A 27,700-nucleotide genomic window follows, 5' to 3' on the forward strand; every position below is an offset into this window, starting at 1 on the left:
GGATTTATTTTATTAATTAATCCTCCATTGCCTTAGATAGGAAGAAAGTTGATCGCCAAATAAGACTGGAGTGAAAAGACTAATATTTTAAGCATATCTTCTTCCCGTGAAGCCTCCCTTTCCTCTCTCCATCTTAACTTTAACAAATAGGATCCATCACGGGGAATCTAAAGAAAAAATTGAAAACAATAATAACGTAAAAAAGAAGAGAGAAAAAAAAAAAAAGGAAGAATACTGTCGGTCTACTACAGTATCTTCTTTTTTTAAATCCCTGATCATTGCCCGAGTTAGGCTTGGCCCTGCCCTAAGTCATATCTCAAAAATTGTCTGATGACAATTCCTCCTGTAAGCACTTATTCTTAAAGCCTATTCATCAAAATCATCCAAAGGTAATAACCTTAAATGTCTTGATTTTTTTTTTGCCAGGACAGATAATTCATATAATACATATATAAAAGTTCTTGCTGCACAAGCATGAGGCCCCTGGCTAGCATCTCCCCAGACCCGGAGATTGTGACCGATGCGCACGCCTTGTTCGCCGATATGACGGGGATAATCATATAAAATAGTGAGGGCAGAGCTCCAATTGTGATAGCCTCCCCTCTATATTAAGCATCCACACCTCAACTAGAAGAATTTAAGCCGTTCTCAGAATTTCACAGCTAACAAACCGAGACAAGCTCATTATCTCTGCACCAAATCAAGTCCTACATACGCCTTTGTCATCCTTCCTTCAGTCTCCCTTCCCCCTTTTCAGAAGATATGGATCTGAGGGACATAGAGTCCACTCTTCCACCAGGGTTTAGGTTCTACCCGAGTGATGAGGATCTGGTCTGCCACTATCTCCACAAGAAGGTTGCAAATGAAAGAGTCTCAGGAGGAACCATGGTGGAGGTGAATTTGCATACTTGCGAGCCATGGGAGCTTCCAGGTGAGTAGTCTTCCCATGTCCTGCCACCATTTCAATCGTAGCATATGTAGTCCTTCACTCTACTCATATAATTCCTATCGATATCTTTCATTTTAAATATGATTTATAGGGGGTTTCTCATATATAAGTTGCAGCCTTAACGTCGGTATTTCACTTAATTTGAGACATAAGATGCAAACTTGATTTGCAACGAAATGAGTATACAGGTATTCGGATTATGAGAAATCGACCTGTACTTTAAACATTATTTCTAGTTGATGTTAAAGAACGGTTTTATGAAGTTATTAGGTCTAGGTTCTCATGATTATCCACGCATTTCGTTGAGAAATGAGTAATAATGATGAAAGTACTGTTCGCCTGAATAAATCCAAAAAAAATATTAATGGATACCTGATTTTGGAGATAATTACGCTTGCTTCGAGTGCATGCCGAGGAAGTTATTGCATTACCAGTCGTAATATCCCTACATTTCTCTAAACAGATCATCAAAAGTCTTATATGTACATATGCAAATGGTGAGGAAGCTGTTTATATATAGTTCTTTTTTTTTCTTTCTGTAATTGCTGTTTATAAATATTGAAAAGATATTATCTGATTTTTCTATGTTAACAACATATATGGTACACTTTGTCCATATATATATATATATATATAATAATAATAATAGTAATAATTCTTCACGACCAAGCCATGTAGCTAGCCCTTCTTAGATAAATAAACAAAAGTAATATATGAGTTTCTTACAGTACAATACTCCAGAGGTTTGTCATATATATCTTCCCAGCAATCCAATTCAGTCTAGTGTACCAAAAAAAAAAAAAAAAAATCCGATTCAGTCTAACACTGTTGTACTGTCACACGTAGATTACCAAATGGTAGATTAATTAAAACTGCACTTTGCTTGCATTTAGATTGGATTTAATTTCTGGTTTAGATGACTGAAGGTATGCATGATATATATTTAGAGTCTACCTGCAAAAAATCTGATCGATCAACCATCGCTGCAGAGGTTGCTAAGCTAAGTGCGAACGAGTGGTACTTCTTCAGCTTCCGTGACCGTAAGTATGCGACTGGGTCTCGCACAAATCGGGCAACAAAGTCTGGGTACTGGAAGGCCACTGGGAGAGATCGTACGGTCTATGATCCTACAGCCCGTGCAATCGTGGGGATGAGGAAGACGCTGGTCTTCTATCGTGGAAGAGCTCCAAATGGGATAAAGACTAGTTGGGTCATGCACGAGTTCCGGCTAGAAAATCCACCCCCTAGCCCTAAGGTACTTTCCCTCCATTCCTTTCTGTGGGCTCTTGTGCTTCTTTCAGATTTCCATGAGCTAGACAAAGGAAAATTTTTGATTCTTCAAGCTGCCCATAAGAATAGGAAAACTTTTGAAGTATGAGACACCAATATTTCCTTCCACCAATGTTCTTGGTTTGGGCAGGCGTCTTGTTTTGTGAACAACCCAAATTTCGTGGAGCCAACATGTTACAACCCAGGATCTCACCTAAAATGATTAGCTAGACGGTATTATTTGAGTTTTTTGATCTTGTATAAGTATCCAAAATAGCTAGCTGCATGTGTCTTCACACAACATGTCCTCAAAAATGTATAAACTCACGAAACCCTAGGACACACTAGCAATGAAAACTATATTAAGTTTGATTTCTTCATAGACATATGGAAACATGCATTGATTTTTTTGCCCCCTTCCAAGAAGACCTCTTAATACTCTTAGTTACAACCTAGCATGTGGTTGAACCCTTGGTTTCAATGGGCAAGTTTTATCTTAAGAGAGCAGTGCTTGTTCTCATTTAGGTGCACTCTGTATTTTTTTTCTTTTTTCTTTTTGGGACAGGAGGACTGGGTGCTGTGCAGAGTTTTTCAGAAGAAGAAAGGGGATTCAGTGAATTACCGCATGGAGAATGATCAGGATAACAGCATTGGGTGCTCCTCATCACATTTGGGGTCATCCCCTCTGAATGGCCATGCCATGCCATATGGGTGCTATGAGCAGATGATCCCACATCAGGAGGGCAGCAGCCCTAACACCTTCCTTAATTTGGCAGCATTGCACTACAACCTCCATGGTCTCCCCCAAGAGGCGGACAGCGCAGCCATGAATGGAATGGGCTCAAGGGGTGGTCAGGATGATTTCGGGTTGCTGCTGGATGTGGGCATAGAAGACCATGACTTGGTGGATGGAGGGATGGCGAATATGGGAGGCATGAAGTTTCCAAGAGGCAAAGATCAGCTTTTCTTCTAGTGTCTTTAAATCTTAGACATGTCTATTGATTTGGATTGAAGAGTGACAAAGATGGCCATGTACAGATGCTGTCATCGTGGATTAATTTGAGAGGTTCATGCCATTATTTGTAGATAGCACACTTGCCATATTGTAGAAATTTCAGGTATAATTATTTTCAAGAAGAATAAATTATTAAGTTCACTAATCTACATGATACTATAGTTGCAGAATTGCTATCCATAAATAGATTGGTGTAAAAGCTTGCATATTTGCAGAATTTGCTAGGTTTTTCTAAATGTTTGGGGGAATTTCTAGAGGATAAACCAGATCAGGGGAAAATATCAATGTACTTTAAAGGATGTAATTAATGTCTTATATATTACAGGGGCATGTAAGAACACGGACTGAGGTGGTAATTATGGCAAGGATGCAGAAAGACTAATCGCAAGAAATCATAAAATGTATGAAATAATTTGTTGAACAATTAACGAGTTGTCAGAGAAATCTATAGTTTTTTTAAATTAAAATATTTTAATGGGCCACCAAATTTCCCAACACAGTTAGAATTGTAACCATCAACTATAATGATAGGATGGGTCTATTGGCGGATCTGCATCTCATGCATGCAACAAAATAAAGTTGGATTGACTATCTTTGGAGGTTAGAACTTTAGTATATGCTCGCTTTCCTTCTTTCTATCCTCTCTTTACATATACCTTGCTTATCTTTTCTTTTTGATAAAGTTTTTTTTAAAAGGCGAGACATGATGTATTATTTAGATTTTTTAATCCTATATAAATATCCAAGATCTGCCCAGCAAATAACCGATGTAGGACTAAACATGCGCCCGTAAGGATCCTCACATGCTCCTTTTGTTTAAAGCCTAACGTTCTCGTCAGGTTAAGAGTTCAAATCCATCAAATCTAATCACAAGCACCACGATCAATATGTGGTGAGTTCTAATAAATTCATGTTGCAATGTTTCCTAATCTACATAGATTATGGGCCGAATCTGCTCTGATATTATTTTGTAACAACGCAGTATCTCATCCAAAAATACTATCCAGAAGGTTATATACCTTGCCTATCTACTATCACCAAACTCTCATAAATAAACTTCATAAAGCCTCTCTTGTAAGTATTGTAGCTCCATAGGACAATAGCCAACCTTTTAACCTTAATGCCTGCTCTTGGGAGGACCACTTCAGCTATAATGTTGGCATCTATTTCCCCCTTTCTTCAAGTTCCTATCTTAAAAGATATTTTAGACTCAAACATGCAGTAGCACGCTGCTTGCAAGTGTTGAGTAGCGGGTAATTGGGTCGTCTTCATTTTCTCTCCCGCTTCACATCGCCTGTCCTTCCGAACTACCAACTTCTTACCATAACAACCAAGTTCTATAATATTACATGGGCCAGTTTGCTCTCTCTCTCTCTCTCTCTCTCCCCCCCCCTCAGTAGTTGGATTGTTTTCTTTTAACACTCTACCAGCACGATTTGAAGTATGAAACTTTATCAAAATTATATTAGCATGCTACTTGAGCTGCAAAGGAATTTGGTAGCGACACACTTTGCCACCGCTTAGGTCTTGTGGCTTCTTGATTTATCATGCAACACAAGAGTTTAATTTTCTTATGCTATAAAATTTAAAAGAGCGAGGAAAAGATTTTGTTCTGATATAATAAAATGTATGATGAAAAATCATGAAGAGAACTCCCTTTCAAACGGCTTTGGCACTTGTATGCTCCTTCATTTCAACAGAAAAAAAGGGAAAAATAAAGTTTAGAACTTTGAACTTATTGTAAAAGGAGATGTGAACTTGTAGGATTTGGCACATTGAAGCTATTTTAAAAGGCAAACTAAAGAGTTGTGACTTGTGAACTTATTATAAAAGAGATGCGATCGAGATCCAGCAAACCACTGACGAGAGAGATATAAGAAAGAGGCTAATTAAACAAGTAAATAAGACCAACCTTGGGCCGGATCCGAGGGGATGGGCTGGTTGGTTCTCAGTCGTAGTTCCGGCCCTTTGATGGGATCTTTGATCCAGAGGCAGCGAGGGGCGCGAGGGGACGTTGGAGGAAGAGAGCATTCAGTGCGGGGAGGAAAGGGGGGAAAGGAGCGACCGGCGACGACGACTCCACTCGGCTTCACTTCCGCTCGCAATCGCGATGGTCTCTCTCTCGACGTGGGTTCGCTACGCCGCCACCAAGTTCGAGTACTCCGTCGTCCTCAGCTGGAAGGTACGAGACTATTACCCTCCTCCTCCTCCTCCTCCTCTCTCTCTCTCTCGTTCTCGAGGGATTTTTTATTCGGCTTCCTGCCTTCTCGTTCTTGCGGTCCAAAATCCAGTCTTTATTTGGTTTCCAGTCGCAGTCGCTCTTATCGGCTTGCCCTTTTCTTGTTGCCCTCGTTTGGGCGTTCTTGATTTTTTGTATTGGGGTTGCGGACGAGGATTTATTTGGGTTTGATTCTACAGGGGATATCATGGGTTTCTTGCAGGCGTTCATGTTGGATTTGATGGGAAAATTCTAGGTTTTACTTCTGGTTTGTTACTTCGTTTTTTGAATTTTTTTTTTAATTTTAAATTCACTTCCCATGTTCTTGAGTATGATATCCCGTTATCTTGTTTATTAGGGTGAAAGGAGAACGTTTTTTTCCTTCTGATGTCGCAATGTCCTGATGAATTGCGTGGGTGTTTGCGGTCATCTATGGTTCATGGAGTTCTCATGTATCTTGTAATTGTTGACTGGTCTTCTTGATTTCTAAATGTCCATTTTCTTGGTTTCCGATTTGGGTCTTATCTCTTTCGATACATTAGTGGTTAATTCTCCCCCTTCGGTTTTCATGATCTCGAAAATTCCTTCTAACGCTGCAATTGGGTAGCTTTCCTTGATTTCTTCCCTTTTTTTCTTTCTTTAAAAAGAGACTTGTTGGGTTTTTAAACAATATCAAGGACGTTCATTGTTGCTGCAGATTGTTTGGTATTCAAACAAAGCAAATATGTGTAGGCGATCTGTTTTTCCACTTGTATATCTGGATTCCAGATGCTCTGATGGGTTGTTAATCGGTTTCATTCATTTTCTTTTATTATCCGCATCCTTAAACCCTATCTACTAGGGCACCAATGTGGTGATCAGCGAAGAGGTATGGACGTAATTCTTTTAATGCTTCCAAGTGGCATGCTATTACTACATTCATGATGGGGAACACTCTTTATAATACTCTGTCAGGGATCCCTTGTTTTTCTAATAGTTGGGGGTCTCCTCTCACCTCTTGGGACAAAGAGTAGTCTATAATTTCTGAAGTGTTGTTTTGGGAACTTATCAAACTAAGGGGACAGATTTTATTTTAAGAGCAACATGAATATCCTGAGGCGACACAAAAGATGACTTTCGGGGATGTTGATTGTATTTCTCTTATGGTATTATGGATGGAGCACAGTATAAGAGTTGGAGGATGCTTAATACTTTCGGTATAGTGGATGACTAGAAGGCTTATCAAGGTTGGAAAGCTCATGACTTGGACTCGACATATCCTCTACTATTTTTTTTTTTTGGGCTCGGATGAGTTAGCTTGGCAACTCGGGTTAGTCTTGTGTTTCTTACATGCACACACAAATATATGTGTATGTATATATGCTTCTATACATCACTAAAAAATATTTAACTGATCTAAACATCTAAAAATAATTTGAATATTTAATCTTCTAAAAATAATGAAGAGTATATAGGTATTTAGACTTAACAATGGCAACTATATGCAAACTCAAATGAAAAATAGCAATACCAAAATAATCGCCCAACATTCCATGTTATAAAATTAATCACGTCCAAGCTATTTAGTCCAAAAAATCTGACCTTTGTCTTAGTAGGCTTAGCTTTTGACTTGACTCGATTGAGTAATGAGTTGTCTTATCAAGTGAACTAATAAAGGGCTATTGGATTCATATTGTAAATTTATTATGAGGAACTTGATGATCTTGAGCTATGCCTAAGAAACTCGAAACGATAATAGAATCACAGTTTGCGGATCTCATTGGAATATTGGGTTGGGGTGGGGAATAAGTAGCTTTTCACTTTTGCTTGTTATCCATACATTGACAATCTTATAAAAACACATAAAATTCACATTATGCTAGCATTTTTTTTTACATAAGACAACAAAATCTCACCTGCCATGCTTATTGAAAGATTCTGGAGATTGAAAGTTGTAAGTGGATAGCGTAGACTTTGCCTGGTTGATCTCCACTTTGTTAAGTGTAGTTGGTCTCCTCTTTGTTAGTTTGCTGTCCCATGATTCCCTATAAGTTGGTATCACATAAGCTATCTTTGTTTTCTATATTTCAAATAATTATTTTTTCACTCCTTAGAAAGGTACCATATGTTGTGGGACGTGGTTTCAAATACATTGATATGGGAAGTCCAGAAGGTATGAATGAGAATAATTCTTATAGGCAGTGATAAGTTAAACTAATTTTCTTTCTTACTTGCTCTTTATGTAGTTATATTGCCTTCCATTTGGATGGGACCTTCTTGCAATCTTGGGATCCTTTTAGTTAGATTCTTATATGCATATACTTGAAAGTAAATGTGTGTTTTATGTTAATAGATGTAAATCATAGTAATATCCATATATTTATGTATTAGTCAGGAGGTCAGTTCTACAACTCATACTTTTTGATAATTTGAGGCCTAAACATTCATAAACACGAGGGGCAAGGTCCATTGTTCTATTATTGATAAGTGATTTTAGGGCCAAAATCGAATCGGATACGGATTGGATACTAGCATATCCATATTCATATTTGTTTTATTTGACGAATACAAATATGGATACAGATGTTAGTCAGACATATTTATTCTAAACGAACACAGATACAAATTAGATACCAAAAATATGGATATAAATTAGATAATTAAACTTTATGACTATAGAGATATTGCTAAGTGAATGATAAATCAAGTTAATAGCATGTTAATATGGTCATTTATTTTTCTTAAAAGTTTATGAGTGTCATATAAAATTAAATACAGTTACAAATAGAATCGGATATTCGGATATAGATTAGATAGTTGTCTATCCATGGCCATATCTATTTTTTTTTGACAGATATGGATACATATATTAGTCGAATGCTCAAATTTCTATCCAGATCCAGATAGATTTAGATATGAAAACGGAGCCGAATGGATATTATTTGATCCGCTTTCACCCTTAAGTGGTTTCCATATGAAAAATATAAATTAGAGTTTGAAGAAGGGGAAGGAGTTGTCGGTCCATAACAAATAGAGGAGGATTTCCTAAAATATGGCACCCTTGTCCTAGTCTATTTGATTGTATCGAAATGCTCGCTAAATTGGGATTTTCCTATCAGGCCCAATCATTTTAGGTCAAGCGGTTCATTTATCATAAAGAGGATGAGCTTCACGAGAATGATCCAGAGTTCTTGCAAAGTAGAATAATGCAGCATGAGACACGAGATTGATCTTCCAAAGGACAGGGTTTTTTTTTTTTTTGAATGAGCCAATTCATTTGGCAGCAGAAAGATGGATATTCCTTGCTCATTATCAGACAATTAATTATTCACAGACCCCATGTGAGTCTAGTAGTTTCATTTCCCATCTCATGGAAAACTTTTTTTTGCATATGCTTAGTGCTACCCTCCTTCTGGGGGTATTCTAGTGATAAGTTCTATAGGAATTGGACAATCTTATTTGGTCAAATACCTAATGACAAACTCATATGTTCCTTACATTACGGTATTTCCAAAAAAGTTTCTAAATAACATGCTTGAAGTAATCTTGATATGGAGTTGCTAAATATGACGGATGTGCAACTATGTATATGACGTTGAAAATAGGCTGATATCACCCTTCAATCTGCTAATATATCTATCCAAATTGGGATAAGATCCAAAGATTTTTTTTGGCTCCATATGTGATAAGGTAAAGTGAATGAGAAATATAGTGAATTTTGTCTGAACCACTAATGAAGAAAAAGGAAAAGAGGTTATTATTGAGGAAGTAAAATGGACTTTTTTGAACTTGATCCCTCAAGATTTCTAAAGTCGACAAATATTCCTGTTATTATAAATTTCATTATTGTTGGTATTGACATGTAGAAGGGGACTCTGTCTTTATTCTTGTCCAATTAATCAGTTTCTCAAAAGATCTATCAAACTTTGGAACAAATGATTTGCTCATTGAATATTCAATTTTTCCTTCAACTTTGATTAAAATGGATTCATAATACTGAATTTTTTTCTTATATATATATATATATTTATGGGTAGTTTAAGAGCTACTCTTGGTGTAACTCTTATAGAGTTCCATCTTCTTTGAATTGGACGATGGAGTGCTACCTTGATGATTTTAGCAGTTGGATGTGATCTATTATTTTTGAACTTTTTATACACAAAATTATGTGATTTGAAGACTCCTAACCTATACATCAAGTGGTCAAAAATTGGACAATTTAACATGAAACAATACATGTTTTTGACTATTGATGCATAGGTTAGAGGTCTCCAAATTGCATAATTTTTTAGTGCAGAAGCAATTTAGAGGTTGTAGATTATATCCAACAGCATGGGTCATCGATGTGAGACCCCCTATGGTGGGAAGTAGGGAACAATAGAGGCACTACTTTGATAATGCTGTTTTCTCACAGTGCTGCAAAGGCTTTTTTGGGAATCTTCCCCCCACTCACAAATCAAATCATTTGATCTCACATTTCAAGCCAGTCAAGAAGAGTGCGAAATCCTTAACCAAAGCCCTGAGCTCTCAAGAACAAAATGGATGAGAAGCTTGTTGTTTGTGTAGTAGGACACCTTCCATCTATTGTCAATACTAGTATGAGCCAGGGTGGCCTCCAAGCCTAACCCCTCTACTGCCTTATCCAGGTCCTCAAAGCCTAATATAGATTTAGCCACACCTGAGACTGCAACTGCCGACTCTACTCCATTGTTGTGCTGACTTCGCGAATCTACCGGGTATTGATTTCCTCTTATTTTTGCGCTAGGCCTGTACCATAGGCTCATATAAGATACACCGAGTGTCTTGAAAGAATACCTGGGGTAGGAGATTCAATTAATCGAGATTCAAAAGCTGAAATTGCACCTCTCCTATATATAGGTATATTTATATTCAATAGATTCGGGCTATGATTAATCATTTGATATGTTAGTATGTATACATATATGTTAGATATACAGGGCAGTCCATAAATCATTCTGGTGCGGTTAACACCATGCTTGATGATACTTCCATCAGCATGGTATTCATGTTCCTGCAGATACTGGAAATTCACAAGTGCTTACTCTTCCTGTATCTTGTACTAGGCATTGGAGCCAGAGTAGAAGTTTCAGTTCTGATTCCTGCCTTTGTGATTTTGTTTTTCATGGTGTCCTTCCATATTGATAGTTTTGCTCTAAATTCGTCTATAATATAATTTTTCTTTTGCAAGTTAAAATGTTATTTCTATTCCAAGAATGATGGGCCTTTATTTATTTATTTTTGTTTCAATACAGAAGTATAATGTAGGTCAAATCAAAGGAAGAGAGTTAAGTGATGCTATCTGGAAAATTTTTTTTCAAGGCAAGCTGACCTTCTTGCATTGGAATAAAGGAGAAGAAATGACACCTACCATAACTGGAGATGGGGGAACTCTTCTTGTCAGAAAACTTCCTTTTCCAGCTCCAACGTATTTCCACCTCTTCATGTCTATTTTCTTTTTTGACTACTTGTCCTAGATCTCTTCATGGTTATTTTCGTGTTTGCTTCTACAGTGCGTTGGAAAGCAATTTTTTGATAAGACATTCTGCATTTTGCATGGTATTCTTGAGAAAATATTCTCATTGTAATAATTTACTGGTTTCTCCTTACATTTCTGGTTATTTTTTGATCTTCATCTTGCGAAAAGTTAGTTGTTTTGTTGCTCTTGTTGCTGCTTTTGTTGTCATTGTTGCTTTTGTTGGGTGTAGGTAGGTAGGGGTCCTCTATAATTCTGTGACACATTTATTTCATTAAATTGTATGTTAATATTTCCATGAGTTATAGGATTTGATCACTCTTGTTATTTCTTCGTTTTCAATTATGTTATTATAAGGAAAACTTTAGTGCAAAATGTACGCCATGAGGTTTTAACATAACACCTATTTGCTATTAAGTATTTATTTGATGGTATTTCATGCATGTAATCATGCAACTTCTTCTGCACACTTAGAATTATTCTGGTATGGTTATTTACATTGTACATTTACGCATGTACCAACTCTCGCATGTGTCAGTTTGCTTGCCCATGCTTCTGTAAGCTGAAAGTTTCAATATATCCATTCATGAGCATTTCACTAAATTGCAGTTTTAGAATGATTTTTTTGATGTAAATGGAAGACTATGATTAAATTTGTTTGTCTACTACTTTTTGATTAGTAGGTTTGAAATGAGGAAATTTATGTGATTGGGCATGATAATTCGGAGCTGGTTTGATGGACGAAGAAGCCACATTGAGCTTCTTGATTTCAAGATTTGGTCATCTATTGCTGCCTGCATGTTGGGATTTTAGTATTTGTGCGATCTTTGTAAACTAAATAAGAATTTTTGCTAGAAGAATAATTAGATGAGAGTCCAAAATGTTAAGAGGTTTTACATTTTCCTAGATTCTCACTTTGCCAGATTCTCGCTTTTGATTGTCATCTGTCCCACTTGATACCTGTTCTAGACTTCTAGTTCATTCTGTGGATTGAAAGTTATGAACAAAAGGTTCTGCTCCTTTAAAGTGTTTCAGAATTTTACTATGTACACCTTGAGGCATATCAAAATGTCAGTATAATGAAAGTAGTTTAAAACCTGATTACATAAATGAAGTTGATGAGTTGAAGGATGATTGACTGTTGCACTAAATTGCATGGGGCTTGCCTGGGAACTGGGCTACAGTGTTTGCCTGGGTGATATGACAACCTTCACCCCAATCAATGAAAATCAATACTCCTTTCTTTTTGGGCGTCTGCTCCTGCAAGTTATTACTAAATGTAAAACATTGGTCTCCAAAGAAAAAGTTGGCAGTTGTTGAACCTGAGTTTTAATCAAGCTTGTTTTTATGAGCTACAATTTGCAAAAACTACTCGCAAATTCGGATTTTGGTTTATAGTGTCAAGGAAGCTTACAACATCTCACTTTTTGTTTTTTTCCTTTTTCTGTAAATTTGTCAGTAGTAATAGTGTTTTTTGGAGCTATTAGCATTCACTTGTATATTTGAGCATGTTGGAGCTATATCCAATGATCCACTTGGAAAGTCGGGATAAACAATGGAACTAGCATTTGAGGAAATGGGTATTTGCATTACATATTGGAATACTACATAATGGAACCACAATTGATTTGATTTTTAGTTGTATAAAATGCTAAAAGATAAGACTCAAAATTTATGAGGGCTTTGCCTGCAAATCTCATATTAATATTTCCTTTTTGAATATTAATATTGACCGGCTCTTATACAACTTGAAGTTGAGGGTTGCAAGCAAAATTTTTAATCTATCTGTCAAAGTTAATACAATCCATTGATCCTCAGACGTTACAATTCAATGTTTTTGGTTCTCTTAATTGTAGTCGTCAGTATAGGACCACTTTTGATCAGTTAAGTGTAAAAAACTAATAACAGTTATATTCATGAAATATCCAAGATAATATAATTTAGAAGAGCTAGACTTGGCTGCACTTAAATGGATCTCGACTTAGATCCGGTCGGGTCTACATTGGATAATAAAGGTCCCACATCGATAATCCGAGCTGTTGGATGTGATTTACTACCTTTAAACTGCTTACATATCAAAAAATCATATAATTTGGAGACCCTTATCCTATACATTAAGTGATGGATATATATATATATCATTTAGTGTTATTTAGATTATTCATTTTTGGACCACTTGATGCATAGGCTAGGCATCTCCAAATCACATGATTTTTGGTATGTAACCAATTTAGAGAGAGTAGATCACATCCAATGGCTCGAATCATCAATGTGGGACCCCTATCATCCAATCCAACCCTAAGTGGATCTGAGTGGAGATCCACTCGAGTGTAGCCCAGTATGGCTCTAATTTAGAATAGGACTACTTGTCTATATGTTTTTCCCTTAGTTTTTAGTTAAATTATAGTCTGCCATATGTGTTAGATCTATAATTCCACTCTATTCATGCCGTCTAAGACTTAGATCAATCTGATATAGTGGTGGATAATGAATTGTCAATATCTTATATTGCTGCCTGCCTGTAACACGTGTTAAACATGGGCGATGGGTGGGGAAGAGAATCGGGAATGAAGACCACAAGGTAGAAATTCTCCTTGCCGAAAGAGATCACTCAGAAGGGCTTAAATCTAACTCCGAAAATGGAGAGTTTTGATCCTGCCTGAGGCAGAAATGGAGCGAAAGTCACAATTCCACGATTAGGGATTGTTCTCACGCCGACAACAAAGAGAGACATACTTAGGCAATCAACCGCACATGACTTCGAGAGTCATGATGATATTACTGAGGAACGTCTTTATCAAAGACTTTCTCTGACTTTCGTTCTTTCGACTGATTGCCTTCCGCCCGGAAAGAAGAATTTTTTTGAACCATGGACTGCATGCCTATGTATATGAAAGAGTAGAATTTCAGTTAGAGCTACTTAATGAGAAGCTGTTTTGTAATAATTACTCTTTCTTGAGATGGTGATTGTGAAGATTAGAACAAGAATAAAATATTAGAACAGAATTGGAATAAGCTATGTAGGTTATATGCAGTGTCTGTCATGGAGTGCAATGGGCACATTAGACATAATGATTACGTCAATGCATTATATAGCATGCATGAACAATACATGGTGATGCACTGACTATGGACATATAATTAATTCTATTCAAGTGCTTCTAATTTGTTCTTTAAACGTTTCTTTGTTCGTCTGCATTTTTCATTTTCCCCACGTTTTCTATTTTATCCTTTGCATATAACTATGGTATAAGGATAAAAAATAACATGTCTTGAGGATACTTCTTACTTATGATTTCCTGTTGATTAAGTATAAAAATTTGAAGCCCAGTAGTAGATAGTATGTTGATTTATCTTGGAACATGCACATCCATATGTCTGCCACTCCAATATGTACTCATTTCAAAATTTCGAATGAAGTATGGATCCATTTCATGACAGCACTAATTATCAGGGCAAGAGCTACCTAAGACTGAGGCAGGATGAAGAAACACACTTCACATACTTGCAGCTCTCTATTTCTAGTCTCTGCAAATGTTTTATTCAGTTCATCGCTTCTATAGTTATCCCTGTTTTTGTTCCACAGTTCTATATTTGAAACAAATAAATTGGAAGAGCACAAAAACTTTCTACAACCCTTGACTAATGTAGGCTTGGGGCTTGCAATAAACAACATAGATTAGTATTGACCCAAGAGTGGAATGTACTGATATGGTTCTGGGATGTGCATATTAGTTCTCAGAGCAGATATATCTTTATGAGAAAAAGAAGCTATCATCTTATAAGCTATCATCTTTATTGGGATTTATCAGCAGATATATCTTTCTGTAGAAAAAGAAGTGTAAATGTCAGTAGCATTCACTAAATATTGCTTGCCAATCCTAAAGTTTACCATAGATAATGGAATAAATTATCAATAATCATGATGCCAAATCTTTAAATAATGAATATTGCATCATATGGCCAAACTTTTTTACATGATAAATGATATTTGTATTGTTTTAAAAATCTTGTTTGTAGACAAATATGTGGTTTCAGTTTCATTATATTCGGCTTGTAGATTTTCTACTTGATCTTTAAAATGTAATAATCTTATATCATGTATATTTTGTGGTAAACTATTTTTTAGTTGAGTTCTATATATATCAAAAGCAATTAGTAATTTGAAAGATCCACAATGTTACCATTTGGTTTTAACATCTTTATAGTGCTAAAATTAGGAAGCTCATGAGGTTTTATTTCATAATTCTCTGATATGCATTCCCCTTGGTTGGTTCATAGCATTATTTTGTTCTATAGCTTATCTATAATGCATTTAAGCATTTAAGGGTCAAGACTGCTCCCTTTGCAGAATTTGTTATGTAGGGATGTTACCTTGCATATTTTATTTGTCCAGATAAACAAGAATTTTCTTGTCTTAGATAACCCCTTTAGATACATGCTTGGAGGCTATCTTTTTACTTAGGCGGTTGGTAGGAAAATATAGAGAAAAAGGATAAAGTATATGTGGTTTTTATTGACTTAGAGAAAGCTTATGTAGGGTACTAATAAAAGTAATTTGGTGGGCTTTAAAAAGGAACAATGTCCATAAATAATATATTGAAATAATTGAGAACATGTATGGTGGAACATTTGACAAGTGTTAGTAGTTGTCATGGTACAACAAGTGTATTTGCAGTGGCAATAGGCTTGCATCAAGGATCAACACTATATCCATATCTTTTTGCAATAATTATGGATGAACTTATTGCTAATAAGTAGGAAGATGTAACATATATTATTCTCGAATGATGTAGTGTTGCTCGATGAAAAGAGAACTAGATTAAATAGTAAATTATATTTATTAGAAAAACTTTAGATGATAAGGATTTAAAAATTGGTAGAACAAAGATAGAGTATATGGAATGTAAATTTAGTGAAAATGGAAATGAAGATGTGATCTGATGGATAGGAGATACCATAGAGTGTTTGATTTCATTATTTAGGATCTATTATATAAAGTAATAGGGAGATAGATAAAGATATATGTAATAGAATTAGAGCTTTCTAGATGAATTGGATAAGTGAGGGTGGGCTTTGATGCAATGGTAAGGTTGCTCCATTGTAATTTGGGTGCCATAGGTCAGGAACAAAGAAGAAGCATCTTCGCATGCAAGTGTAAGGCTGCGTGCATTTGACCCTCCCTAGACCATGTAGTGGCGGGAGCTTTGTGGACTAGAATGGCTTTTTTTGGATGAAGCGGGTAAGTCCATGTGGAATATTATGTTTAGGTGCATATTTTGGAGACTTAAGAGAAATTTTATGAAAATAATAAGGTTTACAATGTTGTATGGTTTGGAATGCTGGGCAATACAAAGAGTGCATGACAACAAGTTGATTTGGCAAAAATGAGAATGTTAAGTTGATGTGTAGAGAAACTACAAAGAATAGATTGGGAAATGAATATAGTAGAGGAGTTGCTGGAGTTGCGTAAGTTAAGGGTAAAGTGATAGAAAATTGATTTGAGATGTATTTTGATTCATGTTGAAGGTTGTAAGGAAACTGATTGAGATGTATTTTAATTCATGTTGAAGGTTGCAAGGAAACTGATTGAGATGTATTTTAATTCATGTTGAAGGTTGCAAGGAAACTGATTGAGATGTATTTTAATTCATGTTGAAGGTTGTAAGAAAAGGAGAGGAAGATCTAAGATAATATGGATGGAGGTTGTGAGGAAGGACATGGAGAAACTTGAAATTACATCAGAGATGAATCACAATAGGAATGCTTAGTGAACAAGGATCCATAAAACCGACCTTAAATAGTTCAGTAAATGCTGGATGGTTATGGTTATGGTGTGGTTATGTTATTGGATAAACAAGAACTTTCTAGTTGAGGTAGAAGAGAATTGCTTTCATTGCAACCTTCATTTCTTGTTAGTTGTTTTGAACCTTGTGTTATCGAGTGTTTTTTAGTGCAAAAGATGGGAAAGCCTGAGAGGCCAGATTACTTGTATTACTGTGTCCTTAATCTGCATTTAAATGAGACAAATACAAAGATTGTTTTAGCAGTGGATACCGTAGAGCATATGATGTTATTATTCTTCTAAGATGTTGAATTAATGATGTTTATGCTTCCATTTATCATGCTTCCCACTTCCTTCCTGCTGATTTCTTATGTCTAAATGCTTTAGTTTTTGATTATTTATTTACTTTCATTGTGACAGGCAAGTCTTTGTGGGAGATGTTGTCCTGTTAAAAGATCCTGAGAAACCTGATGATTACCTTGTTAGAAGATTGGCTGCTATAGAAGGTTATGAGATGCTATCCACTGATGAGAAAGATACACCATTTATTTTAGAAAAGGATCAGTGTTGGGTGTTGTCAGACAATGAATCTGTAAAGCCAAAGGTACATTTATATTTGGTTTGGGTAACTATGGTTGTCAAAATTATGAATATCAAAATTAAATATGCATATAAATGGTCATGATGTTTGCAATTGGGCATTACCAAAATTTGGGAATGTATGAGCAACAGGCCATAGCGGTCACAAGTTTTCACTATTTCAGCCTTGTTGAGCACAAGTTTCCACTGTTTCAGCCTTGTTGAGCACAAGTTTTTGTGGTCTTACTATCTACTGCCTTACATGCAAAGTCTTATTTTCATGTTCCTCTGGTGGCAGGAAGCCAGGGACAGTCGTTTGTTTGGTCCTGTTCCCATGACTGACGTTGTCGGTAGAGTAGTCTATGCTTTGCGGTCAGCTGTCGATCATGCTCCGGTACAGAACAGGTACAGTTGAGCAATATATTGTTGTTGTTTTATTTCTGTATCTGTTTCCATTAGCTTTTTATTTTTTTTAAGAAAAAGTCATGGAATAAGCTAAAAGTTTTATGCATTATGCGTCCAGTCATTTGGCAATGAATCAAGATTCATCAGTGTTGGCAGTGGAGTTGGATGTTGATGAGATGGTGAAGGGTACAAAAACAAAGGACATGTTGTAGGGTCCACCTAATCTGCAATCCTCCGAATGGCTCCTTTTATCAGGGTGCTGTTGTTTCTTTGAAAGAACACCGGTGAAACCCCGTCAACGTTTTGCTGGATGAGGATGACTAGTTTGAAATCGTCTTCTGTTGGCTGAAGTCTATCCTGGGTGCTACAAATTAGTTTCAATTCCGCATCAGACATTTGACACACAACCATATGATCTTACTCCGAGCTTTTGGATATAAAGTTCACAATCTAGAACAGCTATGAAAGTAGATGGATTCTGTTTAGATTTGGTAAGTTCATCAAATCTAAATGCATGTATATGGATCTAAATGCATATATGCATAATTTCTCCAACAATTTCACAAGTATACCACATTCTAAGTAATTATTCCAGACTTATCGTCGATCAAGGTCTCCGACAATTTTTTTTTTTTTTTTTTGGAAAAGAATTCAAATATTTAAATCAAGAGAGACTATCAGTTGTGAAGGTGATTTTCTGATTTGGTCGGTAACCGGTGGTGTCACTGTTTAAACTATTGAAGTCTTCAGGCTTGATTAACAATTAGAACTCCTGGGACCATCCCCTCCTGGCTTTTAACTTCAACTGGATTTCTTGTTTCTTTGATGTTTAAACCTAGCAAGTCTTGCTTTCGAGAGGCTGTTTGATTCATATTTGACGCTGGCGAGTGTTGTTTCCAGTGGCTGGTTTAATGATCCTTCGAGGCAGTCCTATTGTGGCATCCTGATCAAATAAAAACCCCAGGAACATATTGGAGGCTTAAGCCTGTTTTTAACCAGAGGAAGCTAAAATCGTCTCTGTTACACTTGACTTCGTACCCGATTTGAGAGCATGATCTAAACAGTGCACTTATTAGAGGATGGCACCAGAGCCGATAATTTCATTTTGCGGCGGCAACAACCAGGTAAATGAAGCATGCAAACTCAAAAGGGGTTGACATCATCTTGGCATCGAAATTGTTCTATTACTGGCGATACGCAGCATAAAAAAGTTGAAATGATGTACCATAATGATGCCCTATCACAAGGGGAGTTAGGCCATGGTCCGTGACACCTCTATCTATGAAATCCAATCGAGCGGAAGCTGTCGCCTTAACTAGCAAACAAAAAAACAGCACGCATCGAGTTTTCTAGAATAGGTCGCATGCCCTGCCTGCCTGGCTCATGCAAGCTCCAAGCAGGCAACCGATAACATAATGGCGAAGGTAGAATGGCGATATTCCAATGTGTCAATTGTGTATATCAGGAGGTGATAGAATGGCGATCTCCTTGATCTCCCCGTGATTTCAATGTTTTAACAAGGAAAGACCTAGCTCTTCTTGTTCTTTCAGCTTGCTTTACGAGCATGGATCCCCGATATTATGGGTGGGCTCTAGTTTTATCATAAACCAAAACTATTTGATCACCCCTAAGATCAGTAATTGAGATTTTATGCGGTCTCTTACTTCATGACAAGAGTCATTAGGCATTTGAGCCCAAAGATGACTCGTCTTAATGCCTTCAGGAAATGTTCGTGGCAACTAGGTAATGGGATTCGACCCCGAGTAGCCATTAGACCAACTTTTAAGGGAGTAGCTTGCATGGATCTTAACTTTTCCAAAGGAATTAATGTCACAAGCCCGAGCACGACCTCTATGAAAGTACTTGCTCGGTCAGCGTTGCAGGTAACCGGCCAGCATTACCCTAACATAATGGGTCATCTCGACGTATCATTCTTCATCATATTTTTTTTTTTTTTGTAATAAAATTAGAATCCATCTTATACTTTGAGCCTCATATTTTATATTCAATCGGTTGTTAATGACAAACATATTGCCATGGATTTGTGATCCATAGTGGCTTTCAGGCATTGTGGACCTTTGCACCCTTATATTCAAACTAATGATTCGGTAGCTGGGTCTTCAAGTTGTCCTTCATACTCGCTCCCACCAACTCGTGGTGCCCATAGTTGGTTGGAAGAAGATGGAGGCCTCCCTGAAAAGTAGCGTATGACCTCCCGAAGGCAAGAGTTAGTTTTATGGATAGGATTTGAATATGTCATGCCACATATCCATCGCTGCAGGGTCGGGTAGACAGGGTCAACAGAAAAGATATGGGTAGAGCCCAAGCTGTAGAACAAGACATGGCATTTATCTTTCGGAAAAGCCTGGAAAAGCTTGGCTTTTATGAAGTACGTGGCACAGAATAGGAAGGTCACCCGATGGGCATTTATGGTTGAGAACATGATTCCAGCACTGAATAAACTCCAACAAATTAAGGGGTTTGAAACAAGTCAGGAGTCCTAAGACTACATTGTATTATTAGTAGTTAGGTTGCCAACCCACAGCAATGGGTGCATATATGTACATCTTATAAAGAAGCTATGCCTTCTGGCACGGTCTCCTCACGGTACCACTTCGCTTTGGGCCCCTTCTCCCTCGACTCGGACTAACCTCTCATGAATCATACTAATCTTCTTACTTCGTTGAGACATGCAACATTACTTTATATTTTTTAGCAACCTAAACATCATTACTTGCCAAACCAATTCTCCAAATCAATTTACCAGCGACGCTTGGTCATTATGAACTGCCTCCATGTTGGACCCATGCATGGAATGCTCTGGATGTTCACAGCGCATGCACATTTTGAGCAAAACTGGTGACACCTGGCTTCTTCGATAATAATCACGTAATCTATTTAATTCCTTCTAAACTCTTTCTTAATCAGTCCTTGGAGGGGAATCCCTACTCATTTCGCCATGGACGGGAAAAGGCTGGCCTGGTTTTAATCTCCCTTCATAGTTTCCATCTCTTACGCCGTCACCTGCTTCACCCGCAGGGACAACAAACCCAATAAAAAAGAGCACTAAAATAAAACAAAGGTGGGACCTTTCCCCGTCTTTTCTCTCCTCTCTCTCTCTCTCTCCCCCCCCCCTGCCCCCCCAACCTTTCTCTCTCTGGAGCTCTGGAGCTCTTAGATCTTTTAGGGTTTTGAGCAAGGGTTTTAGGACAGGGTCAGGGATGATGCAGAGGAATCCAGCAGCTGGCGGCATCTACGTGAACGGAGGTATGGCTGCTTTTCCCTTCTTTTTTGGGCTTAACGGGAGCCATTACCCACTAATGAGTAGGAGATTACTGAGATTGGGTTCAGGGCTTTTCGGATGATCCATGTATGTTTGGAAAATGGGTAGGAGATGGAATCAAGTGGGCCTTTTCCTTTGATTTATGTCGGTGCTTAGACTGCTGCTTAATCCAATTCATCTGTGTCCTTGATCTTTTGGGTGAACTTAGGACCATTGAGAATTATGGGTATGGAATGAAATTTACCGTAAATGTGTTCCTATTTTACATGTATTCATGTAATTTTTGTTTCCTTGGCATCTCGTTAAAGTGCCTTGGAGAATCTGAAGGTTTTACGGAGAAAAAAAATCATCCTGGCTTTCTTCTTCTGTTAGAGGTATTGGAAGCATATAATTCTCTTTTATTGCTTTCCTCAAATTAAAAGAAAACAATTAGTGTTTGGAGGTTCGTTAATGAAGTTGCATTTGTTCTTGGATGAGTATTCACTTTGGCTTCAGCATTGTGTTATTTCAGTTTGCTGATCCTTTCTTGGATCTGTTGTCTCCTGGTCACTATGATGAGGAGACGCTATCCTTATCATTTCTCCGTTGTTACCCTTATAACCTTCTTTAAATTTTATGGATAATTAACTCTTAACATATAGGGCGACTGCCACTTGAAACTGGTTCTTTCTAGTCAACGATACATGCTAATCGATAGCTCCTTTTTCATTAATGTTGTCCATGAAAGCAGTATCATGCTTAAAAAGAAAGGGACCAACAGCTAGCTCAGGGTTCATCACATCTCATTTTAGTTTAGTTCTCTGCCTTTGTGCCAAAGTTGAACTTCTATGACATGCATTTTTTTTTTCCAAAAGAAAACTAGCTATCAGAAGCCTTGACATTACTATATGGTAGAACTTTCTATGTAACTGCTGCTGTTTTTGTTGTCTAGTTCTTACTCTGACAAGCATAATGCTCATAGTGTTCATTTTTCTCCAATTTAGGAGCAATGGATGAAAATGTTATCGGAGGTCTGATCAACAGCATTTCTCGGTTTATCCATCTTGTTGGTTGCCAGACTGCAAAATCTACACTTCTGAAAGACTTCAAAAGTATAGTTGGCATATTGAAGCTCTTGAAGCCCATACTCCATGAAGCATTTGATTCTCAAATACCTTCAGACGAACACCTCATAAAAGCATTCGAGGAATTAGATGTAGCTGTTAATGAGGCTAGAGAATTTATGGAGAAACAACACCAGAGGATGGGCAGGATATATAGTGTGAGTGCTAATTCACTATTGATATTCTTTTAAAACAGCATAATCAGTCTCTGCTTGCTAAATGCTTTTCCTTTCCTTTTTGATGCTTCCTTTTTTATTGCCAACAATGTCTTTGTTTTGTTCAACCACTGAGAGCATCTCTGGGATTTCTTTTATTGAAATGCAACCGAACATTTTTCCAAACCACGTCTTGTGGAAGATTGAATTGTTTAACCTATGTTTAAGCTCACAGAATTTGCAGAATCATAGGATTGTAGGCTGATTGATCAAAGTAGAAGCAGGTCATTTCAAAAGAATTGTCTTTGCCATCTTCGTAGTACATAGATGCGTATTACTTCATTACTTTTGTCTTCAAATTCCTATATTTTGCGGGATAGATAAAAGCATCAGAACCATTAGAGTTGGGACCAATTCGTCATTTCTATTCCATAAACTTATACTGTACTTAGAGTGGGAAGTAGAGAGCTGAGACCCTTCCAAATTTGATATCCGTGCATGAAGACCTCCATTAGGAGGTGGAAAGTGTCAGAAAGTATATAGTAGCAGTTGAGCCCCTTGGAAAAAATTTTTCATGTTATCGATGTCAGGCATAAAGAGTTGTTCTCACAACAAGTCCTCATTCATTTCTTATTCACTGTGATTAATTTATGCATGAGCCAAATTCTAAAATTACTATTTCTTAACCTTCTTTACTTCGCTGAGTCCAAAAATTTTGTTAAAAATAATTTCATGCAAAACTATCCAGAATCATTCAACCCGTTGGTTGATGGATTCAATTGGTGATACTCAGACTCAGCTGAAAACAATTCAACTGTTGTTTTCTGCTCTTTTAGTTTTTGGCAAGCATTAGAAAATTAAAAAGAAATCTATTTGAATCTTACCCTTGTACAGTCAAAATGAACCTGGGGCTATAAGATGATCCATTGATCAACTAGACTAGTTTAACCAGTCTGGCTGTGCCCTGTTTAATCTGGAAAAAAGACTAAAGCTCATGTTATTGATTGAGCTATACTTCCATAACCCATTGGAATATTTAGTTGATAAGTCAATCATGGCTAGACTTATGGTTTTTGTGTGTACCTTGCCTATCTCATCTAGTGGTTGCAGTTTAGCACAATTTCCAAAATCAGCTTCTTATATGTTTTGTATATCAAAAATGTCATGTATATTAAGAATCTGTAACTCTGCCATATTGTAATTTGCCTCTTAGCCAGCTTGCTATAGTTGGATTTTGGATGCTCTAATCTGCATTCTCATGATAGCAAATCAAAGCATCAAGCACCTTAATGTACATATGCAAGCTAATTATCTTCAGTAGTCATCCACACTAAACCTGTCATTGTATACTACTACACTATACAAAAACATGCGTCAATCATAGTTTTTGTGCATGCATGACCAAAATAATTCCGAAATTCTTCATTTAAATTAGTTGCTAATGTGATGAAAAAATGGTGGATATGAACTACTTTTAACACTACTCTTTTCCCAATGCATTTGGTGGATCTCAAATGAAGTCTTCTTATCTAATTAAGCATGAACTGCCTTTACCCTTATATGCATGGATTGGATATATGTAGATATACAAGGAAAACAGCATCCTTCTACATTTGTAATTTTTAGTATGAGTACCATTAGTTTGGACCATAAGTCGTACTTCATGTTTAACTTATTCTCGATGTGCAGGTTTTACAAAGTGAACCAATGGTGTTGAAGGTTCAGAAGTCATCTATAGAGATATGTCATGTCTTGAGTGAATTGTTACAATCATCTCATTATACTTCTCATTTAGCAAGCGTCCAGGTGCTTACATGGTGACTGATGACCATTTTATTTTATGTCAACATCTTGCCATCACTTTTCTTTTTCAATCCAACCAATGTGCATAAATTGTTTTTATATTAATCCTGTGGAGTGAAACTAACAACAACAAATGGTCTTCCAGCACTGCTTGCAGGAACTTCAATGCATGCAGCAGGACCTAACATCGGAACTCATTGAAAATGCTCTGAAAGATCAAAGAGAATATGTCATACCCAGTCTAGAAGATATTATAAAGATCATGGATACACTTGGTTTGGCATCAAACCAGGAACTCCTGATGGAAAGTATAGCTCTGGAGAAGGAGAGAGCAAAGGCTGAGCTCAAAGAAAAGACTGAGGATGCAGACCACATAAGTCAGATAATTGCACTAGTTGTTCACATGCGTTATTGCGTCGCAAAACTTGAGCAGTTTGGGTTTATAAATGGGCTACCCATCCCTTCACATTTTCGTTGCCCTCTCTCTTTGCAACTCATGCTGGATCCCGTAATTGTGGCCTCAGGTCAAACATATGAAAGATCTTTTATACAGAAGTGGCTGGATAGTGGCCTGAGAATTTGTCCCAGGACGCATCAAATCCTCTCCCATACAAATCTTATACCAAATTTCACGGTCAAGGAGTTGATTGCAAATTGGTGTGAACACAACAACATAAGGTTAAGCAATTCTGTTCAATCTGATTGTATCTCAAATCCTTTCTTATCTAATGCAATGCTGGAAGACTTCAGGCCTGAGAATAATTTACATGGTTCACTGCATAGAGATTCGACCTCCACACCCTCTTTTGAATGTGTAAATCAAACAGAACAGCAAATTACTGAGGTGTCATCTGGATGTGGTGAAGAGTCTTCCCTTATTAGCCACCATCAGAAATTGGCAGGTAAGGTTACTATGCAAGGCAATCTGTCGCATGAACAGCAGTGTAGCTGTCATAGTCATAGTGAATCCATCTCAAGTGTTGTTTCTAGCATTGAAATATCGAGTAGGTTCAATGAAAAAGTAAGTCTTTTGGGAGAAGTCCCGCATCCTTCATCTTCTCCATTGAATAAAGATATGGGGTTTTCCCCGCGATTTTCCCCACCCGAACTTTCTGGCTTCAGGAATGGACATGCAAATATTTGCGCAAGTCAGTTGTCGCTCCCTAGATCAGGATCAGATGAGCTTACCACCTCTTCCCATGTTCAGAAATTAATCGAGGATCTGAAGAGTCAAGCTCCTGAAGTGCAGACAGCTGCTGCATCAGAGCTGAGACTTCTTGCAAAGCATAATATGGAAAACCGTGTTCTAATTGCAAAATATGGGGCTATCCCTCCACTAGTTTCCTTGCTATATTCCAAGGTAAAAAGGGTACAGGAAATTGCTGTTACCGCTCTGCTGAATTTGTCCCTTAATGATAATAATAAGGTTTCCATAGCAGAGGCAGGAGCTATTGAACCACTTATCTATGTTCTGGAATGTGGAAGCACAGAAGCCAAAGAGAACTCAGCAGCTGCTTTGTTCAGCCTCTCAATTCTGGAGGACTACAAAGTTAAGATTGGACGTTCTGGTGCAATTAAGGCATTAGTTAATCTTTTAGGTTCTGGAAGCCTTAGAGGAAAGAAAGATGCTGCTACTGCCTTATTCAATCTGTCAATCTTCCATGAGAACAAGGCACGGATAGTCCAAGCTGGTGCAGTTAGGTATCTTGTTGAGCTGATGGATCCTAGCACAGGAATGGCGGACAAATCAGTGGCACTATTGGCTAATCTTTCTACAGTTCCTGAGGGCCGCTTGGCTGTCAGCCAAGAAGGTGGCGTTCCCCTGCTAGTTGAGATTGTTGAGACAGGTTCTCAAAGGGGAAAGGAGAATGCAGCATCTGCTTTGTTGCAACTCTGCCTCCACAGCCACAAATTCTGCAGCCTGGTCTTGCAAGAAGGAGCTGTGCCACCTCTTATTGCATTGTCTCAATTTGGAACACCCAGAGCCAAAGAAAAGGTATACTCATTGCTTGTTTTTCACACTAGCACTACTAACGGGTGACAGATTTCCTCTGGCATCTGATGCTTCTTTATTTTTGAGTGGTAACAGTAACAGCAAATAATGTTGATATGATTGCAATCTCTTTATGGTCTTTTTTACTTTATCATGTGCTTGTGCAGGCACAACAGATCCTTGGTCACTTCCGAAGTCAGCGTGAGGGGATGGTGCGCAAACCGTAGTAATGATTTCTTCTATCTGGTACTTGGCTTGCACTTGAAATTTCAATGTAACTTGGAAATATGTGGCATTCCCATGTACTTGTATGCCAGATTCACAAAATACTGTACTTTGTTGATGACTCCAGGCTTGCGGTTTATAATTAGCACAGGATGAAGCCGATACAAGGGGAAGCTGAAAGGATGCAGAGCAAGTATGTTGGAATCAAGACGATCAGAATTTGCTCCCAAATTTTAGTGTTGTGAATATGTAAATATATGTCGTATAGCTTGCAGCAGTGCAACTTATTTTTGTATTGGTACCATTCTTTGGTGGAATATCAGTTCTTGATCCTTTTGTATATGGATTTGCTTGCTCATTTCTTACTTGGGTGTAACAAAAATGATGTCTCCTGTGTATCTCTCGCAGACATGGGAATACCGAACCTGTTGTCTTGCAAAACTAGAAAGCATCATTTTCGAAATGGGCAGATGAAATGTTGGAGCTATAGTAGCAGCGAAGAAGGTGGTGGAAGACCAGCTGATGCCTCCGAAGTAGGCAATGGAGATCTGGAAGTTTGCTTTCGAGGATAAAAGTAGAGAGTGCTGTTGATGAGTGCTGTTGTTTCCCTTCAATAAAAGTTGAGTGCTGTTGTTCGTTATACCTTTGGTTTGGTATGGTCTATAATATAGTGTTGCATCTCCAAAATGCCCTTACCAAAACTTGAGATTGGAGCTGAAGAACCCAAGGATTATGTTGCTCTGAACTCCAACAACACACCCTTGAGGAAATGCTGTTTAGCCATCTCATCGAAGCTAGCAATCAGCCTTTGTGCTAGCTTGTCAGACCATGATTGGTTTACAAAATGTCATGCAAGATGGGCTACACAAGACGAGTTGGACATATAACGTGGGAAACATCAAACTTGATTTGGGGAGCTTGAGGAATAACTGCACTTGGGCCACGCCAATGTGCTGCTGGCCTGTTATTGGATGTTGGGCTGATCCCAAATTGGACCATACTGGGCTCGAGAGAAGCCGAGCTATGCTACCTCGAGCCGAACCGGGAGCACCGGAAGCGGGAGCCGAACCCTGCAGTTCGACGAGCGGCCCTTGAACTGCAGATGAGCTCCCTCACCCCGTGGAGGGCGAAATCGCTGGAAACCTAGTAGACCAAAACCTTAGAATTCGGTGGAAGACGGAGCCAAACCCTGGGCCGAGGATTCCTCCTCGTTCAGCTACTGGAATTCGAAACCCAAGGGGGATCGAAGAAGATCCCAAGATTGCCTGAAACCTTAGACGGGGCGGAGGGAGGAAGACGAAGAAGTGGGGGGCATGACGAGATTCATGATAGAGGGAGGCGTTTGGAAGAACGCGGAGGACGAGATCTTAAAGGCGGCGGTGATGAAATACCCAGCGGCTCGATCTGTCCGATTCAAGAAGGTAGGGAGGAGTGGTTTTCTTGTT

The 27,700-nt window shown here is 37.8% G+C and overlaps 3 protein-coding genes across 5 annotated transcripts; all 3 read left to right on the top strand.

The window, feature by feature from the left end:
• Positions 1-274: 274 nt before the first annotated feature.
• LOC103707019 (NAC domain-containing protein 100) lies at positions 275-3,378 on the top strand. Its single transcript, XM_008791349.6, has 4 exons — positions 275-345; positions 427-931; positions 1,939-2,204; positions 2,784-3,378. The coding sequence occupies exons 2-4, from the start codon at positions 763-765 to the stop codon at positions 3,189-3,191; spliced, it is 843 nt and encodes a 280-aa protein (XP_008789571.4). The 5' UTR covers positions 275-345; positions 427-762; the 3' UTR covers positions 3,192-3,378.
• Positions 3,379-5,172: 1,794 nt separating this feature from the next.
• On the top strand, positions 5,173-18,262 carry LOC120104375 (mitochondrial ATP-independent inner membrane protease subunit 2-like). Of its 2 annotated transcripts, none has more exons than XM_039115298.3 (5): positions 5,173-5,415; positions 10,704-10,876; positions 17,130-17,313; positions 17,587-17,693; positions 17,812-18,262. In XM_039115298.3, the coding sequence occupies exons 1-5, from the start codon at positions 5,344-5,346 to the stop codon at positions 17,903-17,905; spliced, it is 630 nt and encodes a 209-aa protein (XP_038971226.1). In that variant the 5' UTR covers positions 5,173-5,343; the 3' UTR covers positions 17,906-18,262. The 2 variants fall into 2 exon arrangements, with proteins under 2 accessions (XP_038971226.1, XP_088562249.1); XM_088706123.2 differs by having other exon boundaries at positions 5,219-5,415; positions 10,707-10,876.
• A 2,196-nt stretch (positions 18,263-20,458) lies between these two features.
• Positions 20,459-26,895, top strand: LOC103720003 (U-box domain-containing protein 3). Of its 2 annotated transcripts, XR_606066.6 has the most exons (7): positions 20,620-20,960; positions 21,960-22,237; positions 23,924-24,040; positions 24,183-26,033; positions 26,198-26,276; positions 26,383-26,448; positions 26,664-26,895. XR_606066.6 is itself a non-coding variant. In XM_008809509.6 (6 exons), the coding sequence occupies exons 1-5, from the start codon at positions 20,915-20,917 to the stop codon at positions 26,255-26,257; spliced, it is 2,352 nt and encodes a 783-aa protein (XP_008807731.4). In that variant the 5' UTR covers positions 20,459-20,914; the 3' UTR covers positions 26,258-26,276; positions 26,383-26,595. The 2 variants fall into 2 exon arrangements, 1 of the variants encoding a protein (XP_008807731.4); XM_008809509.6 differs by lacking the exon at positions 26,664-26,895 and having other exon boundaries at positions 20,459-20,960; positions 26,383-26,595.
• The last annotated feature ends 805 nt before the right edge of the window (positions 26,896-27,700 follow it).

This window comes from Phoenix dactylifera, chromosome 10, assembly GCF_051530095.1.
Source record: "Phoenix dactylifera cultivar Ajwa chromosome 10, Ajwa_hap1_PhDact_Kaust_v1.1, whole genome shotgun sequence".
NCBI lineage: Eukaryota > Viridiplantae > Streptophyta > Magnoliopsida > Arecales > Arecaceae > Phoenix > Phoenix dactylifera.

Excerpts from the sequence above, each read along its gene's own strand:
- LOC103707019 (XM_008791349.6), top strand. The coding sequence starts at position 763 with ATGGATCTGAGGGACATAGAGTCCACTCTTCCACCAGGGTTTAGGTTC. Across the intron at positions 932-1,938 it reads CGAGCCATGGGAGCTTCCAG|AGGTTGCTAAGCTAAGTGCG; the intron begins GTGAGTAGTCTT and ends CCATCGCTGCAG. Across the intron at positions 2,205-2,783 it reads ATCCACCCCCTAGCCCTAAG|GAGGACTGGGTGCTGTGCAG; the intron begins GTACTTTCCCTC and ends TTTTTGGGACAG.
- LOC120104375 (XM_039115298.3), top strand. The coding sequence starts at position 5,344 with ATGGTCTCTCTCTCGACGTGGGTTCGCTACGCCGCCACCAAGTTCGAG. Across the intron at positions 17,314-17,586 it reads ATGAATCTGTAAAGCCAAAG|GAAGCCAGGGACAGTCGTTT; the intron begins GTACATTTATAT and ends CTCTGGTGGCAG. Across the intron at positions 17,694-17,811 it reads CATGCTCCGGTACAGAACAG|TCATTTGGCAATGAATCAAG; the intron begins GTACAGTTGAGC and ends TTATGCGTCCAG.
- LOC103720003 (XM_008809509.6), top strand. The coding sequence starts at position 20,915 with ATGATGCAGAGGAATCCAGCAGCTGGCGGCATCTACGTGAACGGAG. Across the intron at positions 22,238-23,923 it reads GGATGGGCAGGATATATAGT|GTTTTACAAAGTGAACCAAT; the intron begins GTGAGTGCTAAT and ends CTCGATGTGCAG. Across the intron at positions 24,041-24,182 it reads CTCATTTAGCAAGCGTCCAG|CACTGCTTGCAGGAACTTCA; the intron begins GTGCTTACATGG and ends ATGGTCTTCCAG.